This window comes from Lepidochelys kempii, chromosome 14 (assembly GCF_965140285.1).
Source record: "Lepidochelys kempii isolate rLepKem1 chromosome 14, rLepKem1.hap1, whole genome shotgun sequence".
In the NCBI taxonomy this organism is placed as follows: domain Eukaryota; kingdom Metazoa; phylum Chordata; order Testudines; family Cheloniidae; genus Lepidochelys; species Lepidochelys kempii.
The window spans coordinates 12,252,152-12,264,763 of record NC_136393.1 but is presented as its reverse complement, the minus strand read 5'-3'; the positions used below and the strand labels follow the sequence as shown (position 1 = coordinate 12,264,763).

The 12,612-nt window shown below is 40.5% G+C and overlaps 1 protein-coding gene across 3 annotated transcripts in view; it reads right to left on the bottom strand.

Moving 5' to 3' along the window:
- The window catches only part of CA10 (carbonic anhydrase 10 (inactive)), a 338,569-nt gene that overhangs the window by 276,735 nt on the left and 49,222 nt on the right, over nucleotides 1-12,612 (bottom strand). For 2 of the 3 annotated variants that reach the window (XM_073310788.2, XM_073310786.2), the window contains exon 3: nucleotides 6,415-6,489. The exons of the other annotated variant lie outside the window; for it this stretch is intronic. In XM_073310788.2, the coding sequence (XP_073166889.1) occupies nucleotides 6,415-6,489 (75 nt within the window). The remainder of the gene's footprint in view (nucleotides 1-6,414; nucleotides 6,490-12,612) is intronic. 3 annotated transcript variants of the gene reach the window in all.

Genomic DNA, 12,612 nt, shown 5'->3' with positions numbered 1-12,612 from the left:
GACACATGCCCAATGTTCCACATTTGGATTGGGAGTAGCTTTGCTGACTGGTGCAGAGAAGCAACAGGCCATAGTTCTACCACCTTTCGGGAATCTAGTACCAGTGCTGGCATTACCCTTGAGCAGTCCTCACTCCCTTCTATAGTAAAGCAAAGGTCAAAAGTAAGTTTGCTCAAGTTATTTCTACCATCAGTAATCAACATGAATGGATACCTTCTTTAGCTGGATACCTTCTGAAGCCTGTGTGAGGTCGTATACTGAATTAACATCCCAACCAATGGTGAACCAGTCTGGGTTTTATGCTTGCACCAGGAGACAGAGAGCCAAAAAAATAGCCTCTGATCTCTAGAAATAATTAATAAAGGGAGGAGAGTGAATTTGTGTGGGGGGGTGGAGGGTGAGAAAACCTGGATTTGTGCTGGAAATCACTTTAGATAAGCTATTACCAGCAGGACAGTGGGGTGGGAATAGGTATTGTTTCATATTCTCTGTGTATATATAAAGCCTGCTGCAGTTTCCACGATATGCATCTGAAGAAGTGAGCTGTAGCTCACGAAAGCTTATGCTCTAATAAATTGGTTAGTCTCTAAGGTGCCACAAGTCCTCCTTTTCTTTTTCCCTCTTTGTGGACTATCCTAATCACATGTAACCTACAGATATCTGGTTGATATTTCTACTTAAGTTATTGCAGCTAGAAATTCCAATCAAGAATGATAGTCTGGTCTGATTGCTTCTTGGAGAAGTCTGAAAAAAGAACTGCAGTCTGCACTGCCTTCTGTGCTGTCTTGTAAATAAAGAAAATTAATTCTCCAATAATTCAATGAAGAACAAGGTATCTTGAAGTGGCTCAAAAAACCACTCTGACTCTACTGCATCCATCAACCCTATTACAAAGAAAAAGCCCCAGGGCCTTATTTTGCAGCCCTTGTACAACAAAAACTCCCACAGAATTCCCCCCTACCCCCAATTTAGCATAATTCTCACAAAAGAGACCAGATATATTGGTTGCTATTAAAAAGTCAACACTTTATTAGTGACCATGAAGTGGAACCTAAGAAATGATGGTTGCTCCATATTGTAATTCCAGAGGAAAACAGTGGTGTTTCAGATCTCTCTGTACAGCCACTGGCTTTTTTAATGGCAGTCATTGCACTTGAATGAGGTGTTACATGTAGGAAATCCGTTCTTAGTAAAATCCAGAATACTCCCAAATCCAATTTTCAAATTAGGGGTAACACCCCAAAATTCCACTTTAAAGTTTCCCCACATGGCCAATTACAATCCCACCTGGCCTGTTTGCTGATGGTGAGCACTGTTTATTTAATGATGGTGCTACTGAGTAGTAAATGACCTGTAGCTCAAATTTTCAAAACTAACCATCAGAACAGCTCTATAAACAAACAGGCTTTCAGGTTTTCCCACTATCACCATCATATAAAGGAGATGTGTGAGCTCATAGTCCTAACCCAGTGTTATATAAATACTGTTTACAAACGAATATCAATTTATGAATGAAGCAACTAAAGTTGTAGACACAACTGTTGATATGTGTTGGCTCAAACAGATAGTGTTTTTAAATGAATGCACTATGGAGAAATCCACAATTTTTACACGTCTCAACTCCAAACCAGAGAACGTATCCCCTGTCACCAGGACCAATTAGAAATGCCCAGATTTTTGTTTTGCTATTTTTCTTTAACATGAATTTATTCCTGAAAAAAACAAAAAAATCAGATGATATAATTCTAGACTATGACTAAGCGTGTGCACTGGCAACAGGTATCTGCCCATAGTGTATTTGCTTTCACCGATATTTTGAAGAGCAGCTGCACTTTCATGAGCACAAGAACAGTTACTCTCATTCTCACCTCTACAGATGCCCCTTCTCTGAAAAGGTTGCTTGTTGACCAAATTTTCCTTTCAAATCAAGAGGGGGGAAAAAAAGTGTCTCATTACCAAGTGATCTGAAGTGAAGTCTTCAAGACTCACACAAACAAATTAACTAGCTTTTCCTAAAGATGTCATTTGACACACACAGTATAATAGCAACAGACTTGGCGCAGTTTGGTGTTAAATGTAATGGCACACATTCATAAACCCGTGTTGCCCCCCAAACTGTAGTACAGTATAAGAAAGGAAAAGTGTAAGCAAAGCTCACTGGTAGGCAGTTATGTGGACTTTTCCCTATATACATACATACATATATATATAGGTAACAGTGGTCCTGAACAGTGCGTTCAAGCAGAGTGTAACTCTAGAGAGGAAGCAATGGAGAAACTGGCAACTGAAGGAGATAATATTTTTTTATGGATCTAGGTCCTTTAAAAAGGAAAAAAAAAACTGACAAACTTTCTGACTTATTTGAATGCATTACCCTCTTTTCCAGAAGGGACTAGATCCTGGATTCCCAAGCAAAGTCCATGTCCATCTGTCTTCTAGATATCTAATATATTTATATGACCCCCATTTCTGTATTATCTGAGTTCCTTATAGTCATAAGTGCATTTATCCTCACAACACCTCTGTGAGGTAGGAGTGCTATTCTCCCCATTGCACAGATGGAGAAGTTGAGGCGTGGAGAGATTAAGTGACTTGCCCTAGGTCACAGAGGAAGACTGTGGCAGAGCAGGGTCTTGAACCCAGGTCTCCCTTGTGCTAGACTAGTTCCCTAACCACTATGCAACATAACTCTGCAGAGAATCCTCCTACTGGAGGAACAGCACTAGTGCTATTAGTACAGCCCTCATAATCTAATAGAAGCTGCAACACAAGGCAGGGATTTTGGCAAGTGGATCATCACAATCACAACCCATAGTCACTGAAGCTGTGGCTCGTCCTTCCACAAACCCTTTCACACAGTGCTGTGAGAAAGCTGCAGTGGAGACCAAAGTGAGCAGAACCCATACACCACACACATAGGGTAGCATAAAGGTTCTGCTGTGCTTAGGGCCTTCTGGAGCTGGAATGAAGGAGGTGAGGCAGGATTTGCTTCAAAGATATTCATTAGAGTTTCTGCTAAACCAAAATTGCTGGTGCTATTTTAGTGCTGTGGAACTAGTTCATAATGGCAGCAAAACCAAAACAAACTGTCCACATCAAATAATATTTATTATCATGTGTGTGTTTACAGAAAACTTATGTTACAAAGTTTTCTTTGCATTCCTGACTCTTTCCAGCATGTAACATCAATCAAAAATGCGTAACGTGGATTATGATGCAAATACCCCAGGCATAAAGAAAAAATGTTTCCTCCCCTTTTCCATTCTTGCACCTTCTTTAAAGTTGAATGTACGTTCGTTCTTGAATTAAGTTAAATTTCAGAACATTTCTTGCTTTCTATTTTGTTTGCTTTATTTTAAACAGATAACAGATTTTTAGTTTTTAGAAAGGGGTGGAGGAAAAAAGAGGCGCTTTCTGTGGGATGGTCTGTAACCCTCTGAAGCAACACCAAAAATGGACTATAAAATATGGTTCAATTTTAAGAAGTACTCACCAAAGATAAAACTGCGTAAGAGCTGGAGCACGAATGCGGACTATCTACTGTACTAAAACAGGGCCCTATTTTAACACATCTGAAACAGAATAATCACACTGAAAGATTTATGACCAGAATATTCTAACTTGGGTGTTTTATGTTAGTCTCCTAAACGCACATTTAGGTCCCTGAACAGATATCAGAGGCAAAATTTTTCAGTGCTGAGCACGTCTGAAAATCAGGCCTCTAATTTCAATTCAGGCACCTAAATATGCGTTTAAAAAGCCCATCTTTAGACATCAACATTTGAAATCATGGACATAATTATTTGGAGCTCTCTGACTGATGTCCTCATTAGCTGGCTGATAATAAATACAGTATGTGACAAAGTATGATCCATGGTAACATTTTAAAGAGATACTAAGTCACAGAGCAGCCTAAATCCCCCATGTTCAAAAGCCATTTAGACACTTATGAGCCTCAATCCCACTGAAAATCCATGGGATTTAAGCTCTCGAGTCACTTGGAAAAATGGAACTTGGACACTTTTGAAATTTTGATTTTTTCTGGAACCCCCAATAAGATTTTGCAGCGTTGAGGTGTCAAGTTTCAGGAAGAAACCTGGCAGTCTTTCCATAACCAGTGCACTTAAGTGATCTGTGCTGCTTTACTTTCCCGTGTGCTATTTCTATGAGCCATTAAACGTAACAGTTCATATTTGTCTCTCTAGGCCACATTTATTTTTTCTGATGACACATTCTTGGTTAAGTTCAATATTCAACATTTTTTGAATATTTAGGGGATTTGTTAAATAGGCCAAGACCTCCAGACGGAGGTCTCTCTCCATGCTGTTCTGGCAGCTCTTACCTCTTTATGTCTCCAGCTATGACCATCTCCTTCTGATTCGGCTCTGGGTATTTGGAAGGCTCTCTGGATTAGATATTTTGAGCTCTTAAAGACTGAAACCTCACCAGTATGTAACAGCATTATTTGGCTTCAGAACAAACTGGTTTCTTTACATGAATTAGTTTATTAGCAATTAAACTATTTCAACTCAGAGAAGCTAAACTGGAATGCTTAGAAAGTACAGAATGGCAGAGTCTCATTCTTAACAATTTCCACATACATATTGGGAAGAGAACCATCCTACAATCTATTATGGACCTGGTAGGCAATCTGCATTGTAGGGAACGCCAAGTTGACATTCCCTGCTGAATACAGGTTGTTATAACTTCCAAGTTGTTTTCCACTACTGACCTTAGCATCTGAGTATGCATAACAATATAGTTCAAGGTACTTGACAGTCCAGAAAAAACTTCCAAGAACTCCGAGAAGTTGCTTTACACCACATCAGTATATAATTAGGTTTAAAGTCCGCAGATGCTGCTCTTTGTGGGGTGCATGGATTTCATAACCAGAAATCCCTGGTTTAATAGGTTTGGTTTCATTTATACTATCACTTATATCAAGATAACTTAGCACCCTTGGGATGTTATTTCTAATCTGATCCTCAAACCATAGCTGTTGCCATAACAATGGAGAAATCTGATGCCTGATCAAGAAGAAAAAAAGAAAAAAAACCCACCTTGCACTACGTGAGATTTTCTAGCTCTCTGAGAAAAAGCTGTAGGTGGAAGTTTTGATACTATGATGGTGTCATAAAACACTGTCCCTGCTGTGACCTGATTCCGTCAGAAAAATGTGGGCAGACATATATTTCAATCATATTTTAAAAAAAGAGACAGACAGACCGACACTTAAAATAAATAAGTAACAATAATGGTAACAGCTCGCATTTTAGCCACCTACCTCATACCTTCGTCCACAGTGATAGCAGGAGATTAAAGAACTGAACCATAATGAACACCCCTACTCCATGAACCATTTATCTTACCCTACTATTAAGTCTCCAGTCCTGCTGAATTAACAATTACAGAAGCAGCACATATATCAGACTGTTCCATCAGTAGCATCATTAGTTAAGTGCCAGTCATTACAAGGAGTTTTAGCTGTTTCGAGGTAAACATTGCCCGAGGTTGTTGCATCAAATACAGGTTAAAATGGTCACACTTGCTAACAGAGATAAATCCTGCAATTTTCACTCTTCCCACCCAGTTATCATGCACACGTCAACCACTGAACAGCCCACAACATGTCATTTGTATTTCTACATATATAACAAAGTTAGGAGAAAGAAAAATTCTCATCTTTAAGCTTAAACTACTTACAGTATCTTACCACTGGAGCCTCCACTGAAGCCTTATCCCATTATTCTGACTACACTGCACCTTTGTGTTTCTGGGTTACTTTTATGTTTTGCTTATACCTGGACTCAGCTGTTTTGAATTTTACTTTTGTCTATATTCCCAAGGTGCTACTTGCTTATATCCATCTAGCCTGTTCTACACTCACATTGATTGTTTAATAACTAATGTAATCACTTGGCAGAACTGCCTTACTCCAGTAAGGGCTGCAGCTCCACATTCCTTTTCCACATTGTTCTTTTTTTACTGAAATAAACGACACTTGCATAATAAAATACTGGACGCTTACATGTTAGGGTGATGTTTTCCTCACTTTGCCTTTGTTAGTTTATTATTAGGTGTGTAGAAATTGCTTTGCCTAACAGAGTCTTGTATCCATAAGCTAAATTCAACCAATTTACAGTCAGACTTACCAGTCCCCTCTTTTCTTCACAAGTAACTGAATGTGAAGTTTTGGAACAGTAACATGAGAACAGACACCAGAAAGAGATAACAATGGCATCAGTAACTGTGCATCTTCTGCTGAAGAAGAGAGCAATGTTCTTCAGCAGATGCACCAATAAAACCTTTACATCATTCACTCTAATGCGTTGGTGTGTACAGATGTATTTGTCCACAGTGCAATGTAAAAACAAAACCATATATTAAAAGCTAGGACTGTAAAACTGCACTTACCTGGAACAAAGCTTCCCTGGACCACCTCTTTATAGGCCCACCAGCCCTCATGGATTTTTGGTGAATTCTGTTGAGCTGGAAGGAAACAACCAAAGAAACCATAAAACATTAAGAAAACCTCAATGCTACAAGGTTTCAGAGTAGCAGCCGTGTTAGTCTGTATTTGCAGAAAGAAAAGGAGTACTTGTGGCACCTTAGAGGCCAATCAATTAATTAGTTAGTCTCTAAGGTGCCACAAGTACTCCTTTTCTGTTTTCAATAATACAAGCAATTTCAAAACTCTAAAAAACAACAAATCTATCATGACCTAAGACGTCACAGCAGTCATTACGCTGCATACGATGGACACTCAGAACTTCCTGGCAGCAATGGAGCTGAAACTCCGATTGTCCTGTGCAGATCCCTACTGCCTCAGCTAACAGAGGACCTCTGTTAGCAATATTGAGTCTGTCAGACACAACTGAGCAGTTCTGAATCCACATCCACCAGAGAACATTGGCGTGACTGAATTTTATATATACACACACATCCACACTACTGTATTTAGTTCATGACAATATTACATCTTAAAGAATTTGAAAGTACTTCACACACGTGTATTGCTTCATACAGAACCACCAAAATTCAGCCTCTTCTGGGCTGGAGGGAAGCAACGTGTGGAAGGGAACGGAACACTGCATTGCACAATGGACAACTATGGGTCAAGAAAAATTATTAAAGAATGGCCCATTTTCTCTGTATAGCTATGTCTGTTATGTTCAGAATCTTCCGGGACTTTTCAGTTAATCATTCTGAGAAGCATTATACCATTTGAAACACAGTTTTCACATGTTCATAGCACCAAAAAGTAATTCGTATCAAACATCCAGTTTTAATTTAAAACGATGGGATGGCAGCAAACGTCATGTTTGTTCCATTATTTTGCAAGGTGGGGGGGCCAGTTGGGGGCAGGGAGGGGAGATTAGCTAAACGGAAAGAAAAGGGAAGAAGGGTAAGAAGAACAGGGCAGAGGAAGAGCGGCAGGTGTGAAGTGATACTGAAGTGAAAAGACTGAGGTGAGGGAGAGGAAGAGGGAAGGTTGGAGCAAACGATCAATCAGCACAGGGCAGAGGAAGTCAGAGAACATTTTACTGTTTTGACTGGAATGTCCTGAGGGCCCAAGGTACCTTCTTTAGCTGCTTGTGGGGCCTACTGGCTCACGCCTCTGCCTGGCTTCTGTTTGCTGTGGTCCACAAAGCCACAGGGGGGGGAGGAGGGAAGGCAGCAGCTGGGTCATTGTACTGCCAGAGTGTGCATGAGGGGTCTCCCCTACACAGTTCTGGGTGCTGGGGGGGAGGGGTGGCCCCAACTGTGCCCAACTCTACACCGCTCTCAACCCTGGCCCAGTGCAGCCGTCCCGTCTTTGGCTGCTTCTGGTCCTATAGGCTGTCACACACAAGTATAATGATGCACCCCATCACTGGCTCTTATCACACGTACAAATGAAAATACAGTTCAAAACATATTAATCAGTCTAGAATAGCTAGAAATGTACAGACCCCCTCCACCCAGATAATTAACCACACCAAGTCATAAGCATGATCATTTTTTTTTAAAGTGTCCCACCCTCTCTTCCTAACATAGGCCCCAACCCTGCCAACACTTACATCTATACTTGACTCAAGCATATGGAGTAGACCCACCAAAGCCAATAGGACTACTTATGTGAATAAAGTTAAGCACATGTGTCAAGGTTCCTCCCCCACTCTGAACTCTAGGGTACAGATGTGGGGACCTGCATGAAAAACCTCCTAAGCTTATCTTTACCAGCTTAGGTCAAAACTTCCCCAAGGTACAAAATATTACACCTTGGACAGGCCGCTACCACCACCAAACTAATACTGGTTACTGGGGAAGAGCTGTTTGGACGCGTCCTTCCCCCCAAAATACTTCCCAAAACCTTGCACCCCACTTCCTGGACAAGGTTTGGTAAAAAGCCTCACCAATTTGTCTAGGTGACTACAGACCCAGACCCTTGGATCTTAAGAACAATGAACAATCCTCCCAACACTTGCACCCTCCCCTTTCCTGGGAAATGTTGGATAAAAAGCCTCACCAATTTGCATAGGTGACCACAAACCCAAACCCTTGGATCTGAGAACAATGAAAAAGCATTCAGTGTTTTACAAGAAGACTTTTAATAAAAAATAGAAGTAAATAGAAATAAAGAAATCCCCCCTGTAAAATCAGGATGGTATATATCTTACAGGGTAATTAGATTCAAAAACATAGAGAACCCCTCTAGGCAAAACCTTAAGTTACAAAAAAGATACACAGACAGAAATAGTTATTCTATTCAGCACAATTCTTTTCTCAGCCATTTAAAGAAATCATAATCTAACACATACCTAGCTAGATTACTTACTAAAAGTTCTAAGACTCCATTCCTGTTCTGTCCCCGGCCAAGACGACTACAGACAGACACAGACCCCTTTGTTTCTCTCCCTCCTCCCAGCTTTTGAAAGTATCTTGTCTCCTCATTGGTCATTTTGGTCAGGTGCCAGCGAGGTTACCTTTAGCTTCTTAACCCTTTACAGGTGAGAGGAGCTTTCCCCTGGCCAGGAGGGATTTCAAAGGGGTTTACCCTTCCCTTTATATTTATGACAACATGCATAACTCTTTGGCAGGACTGGGCCTAAATCTCCTCCATCGAATTAGTAAAGGAGCATCGTTCATCATCTGCAGTCATTGGATATTTCAGTCCATGTATATTTGTCCAAGTTGCTTCAGCTTTGTTAGCAGTGGTTGCAAGAGATTCCTACGCATTGCCCCTCCTTTTTGGGGGGCGGGAGGGACTGTAATAGATGCAAAGATCCTTGTCACAGTTTGCTTCAGATTCTGTCGAACATGAGGCGGGGACAACAGATTCCATAAATCCTTATCTACGGAAGCGGTCTCTGAAGAACTAGTTCAAAGCTCTTTATCAGGTAGAGACAAGGTCTGCAACAGATCCAGTATCACTGGGAGGATGGCTTTGTGCCAAAGGAGGTGAGGGAGGAGTCGTACAGTAAAAGCAATATCCTACGAGCTCTTCAATACTATGCACTCTGTCAGCATGCACAAATGCACTCCAGTTTTCTTATTTGTACTAGCCCCCACCCTTTGTTTTTAATTTGCTTTAATGCTTGATAGTACTTACCCTATTTATCAAAAATTGAGAACAAATACTACCCAGATAGCAACAGTTTTTAACCAATGTGATTCTTTAGCTGGAACCAATTTTAACATATAAGATTTAGTTAAACTAGTAAGAGGTACATGAGGAAAAGACAAATAACTTTTGGTTTGATTGTCCTGGGCCTTCATCTGTGAGGTGAGGAGCAGCCCCGTCTCTCGTTGAATTCAATCAAGGTACTGCCGTCATAGGGATGTCTACATACCCACAACACCATGGTATCTGATAGCATCACAAACATTAATTACAGCACAGGAGTTTCATTACTCCTATTACTTAGACTGTAAGCACTTTGGGGGCACAGACTGTCTTTTTGCTATGCATTTGTACAGCGCCTAGCATAATGCAGCCCTGATCTACGACTAGAGCCCTTAGACAACAACAATATTAATTTTATACATAGTTAAACCAAAAGACAGAGCTATAATGGCCAAAGTTTTCAAACCTGGATGCAAAAGGTTATGCTCCTAAATAAAACTGGTTTGATTTTCAAAAATGCTGAACACTTGCCGATCCCATGGAGTTCAGTGGGATTTATGCATGTTCGGCACTTCTGAAAGTCAGGCCACTTCTAATTAGCTGTCTAAAGTATGCATTTAGGAGCTGAAATTGAGGCACCCATGTGTGAAAACTCTGGCATTAGTGACTGGTCTTAAGTCACAGAGGAAATGAGTGGCAAAGCCAGGAACTGAAACCTCCTGAGTCCTAGGTCAGTGTCTTATCCACAAGACCATTACTCCTCTTAGCAAGCAAATTAGAATTGCACTGAAGTTTATCACCACAGTGTGAACTCTGTCAACTAAAAAAGAAAATGTTCAAACTGCATGGACAGGTACAAAAAACAAACCTGTATTTCATTTCAATAGGTATTCCGAAAGATGAAGCCTAACACTTAAATGTTCCTGACCTCAAGTATTTTCATAGACTCAGAGTATTATGGAAACCTCAGCTATTCAGTGTACCAGTAGCTTATATTTTGCTGTAGATAGTTTATTCTGAAGCCCTTGCACTGTGAGCGACAACTTCTGAAAGCAAACACGCAGTCACAAAGAAATGCTGGAGTTAGCAGCTTTCTGTTATAATTTCATCTGGAGTTCAGGTATTTTATACAAGAGACTCAATCACCCCTGAGAAAATTCCAAGAATCTAATGACAGTACATTTGTTGATTAAAAATTACAAAGAGGTCATAACAATCTGACTAAAAAGTATAGAACATGAGGATCGTTACACACTGTTCGGTCAGTCATAAGCGGTATTTGTTTGGTTTCTCTTGACAATTTGAGTGACTGACTGCAAACAGCAGAAACAAGAGTAAAACCAAACTCAGTTAATGATATGGACAAAGACAGAAATCTTCTGGTTATGAGAAACCAAACCACAGCCATCATAGCATCGGAACTGTGTGGGTACCCAGGGTTCTTGCAGTATTGGGGCTGTGTCAGTACGACAGGAAACATTTAACTGGAATTGCTGTTCCACTGTGCACTCTTTACATTTTATAGATCATCATCATTCAACATTGCTATTGGAGTCTAGAAACCTCAAACCAGGTGGGGCTTCATTGTGTTAGGCACTGTATAAACATATAGACAAAGACAGTACAACAATTGTTAGCTCACTGGGGCAGACACTATCTGGATATCAAGTATTCAGATCATAAACATTATCCCCGATCCTGCAGATAATGTACAGGAAGACCCCATGCCTGTGTATTCCAGAAGATCTGGAGTGGCGGTCCATACAGGCAGAGGGTTCCGACCTACGTATATCAGATTGCAGGACAGATGCCTCAGTAGGGTCAAGCTATGTCACTATTTGGATGAAGACCTCCATAAATTCACAGCAGCTACAAGAAGCTAGAGACACTGTCCATCAGAAGATGTTCTTGCCTCCAAGTCAGCACAGAACAGTTCTCCCCACTGGTGCTAAGAGGTTCTGAGAGCTGCTGTTGGTAATGCCTTTCAGAGAAGATCTAATACCACGCTATTGACCATTATTAAAAATTCCATGATGCTTCAGCAAGAGTAGAGGGAGTTCCAAACCAAATCTAGGAATTATTCCGCCTATTTAAAATCCCACTGCAGTTTAAAATTACGCTGAAGCGTCACCATAGCATTGTTATACACAGCTGAACAGTTTCCCATAGGAGGTTGCATTTCAGTAATGGATGAAGTAATATATACACAGACACACCTTATAAAGATCTTGGGGATGAAGGGCACTATATAAATGCAAATTTTTTATTATAACCAATATAGGTACACAGAGCAGAGAAACCACCAATCTTACCCATTTTATAGCCAACCCTAAAGTTGTATGCAGTGATCCATTTCAGACCATCCAGAAGGGGGGGAAAAAAAAGAATAATTGTTTAATAGAATCATCAATACCATAAAACTAATGTACCAAAACCACACTGATTCTGTTGTGACGTTCCCTCCCTTCCATTTAATAAAGCTAATACCAGAAAGGTAAGATATTTGCCCTCCTTTTAAACTTTTCTGCATTAGCATGGAAAGCCATCATTCTCAGCTGTGTGAAATGAACAAGAAAACTAGGTTATCAAGGCTTTGTACTAAATAACTGGATGTCTGTGCAGCTGTTTCAGCTACAGCAGAAGGGCATGACCTGGCATCACTCTGTGCATTCCACAGATATCAGATCTTTATCAGTTCAGCACACATGAAAATTACACGTATAAAAAGTAATTTAGGAAGCAAGTATGTTGAGATACCGTATCACAGACATTTAAAACATCCGAGATAAGGCAAGAGCATTGCTGGGGCCATTGTTGTATTATGGCAGTCTGTAGCCACCAAGGAAATCAAGAGGAAGGCAGTGGTGCTGCTGTCAGAGGGCAGCTAGAGAGACAATCCCCAGCGCCATGTTCTTCCTAGAACCCTGAAACCTCAACATTTAATACCAGTTCAGGCAAAACATCATTCAAAAATTATGCAGAGAGTCACTGAACATGACTTTGCA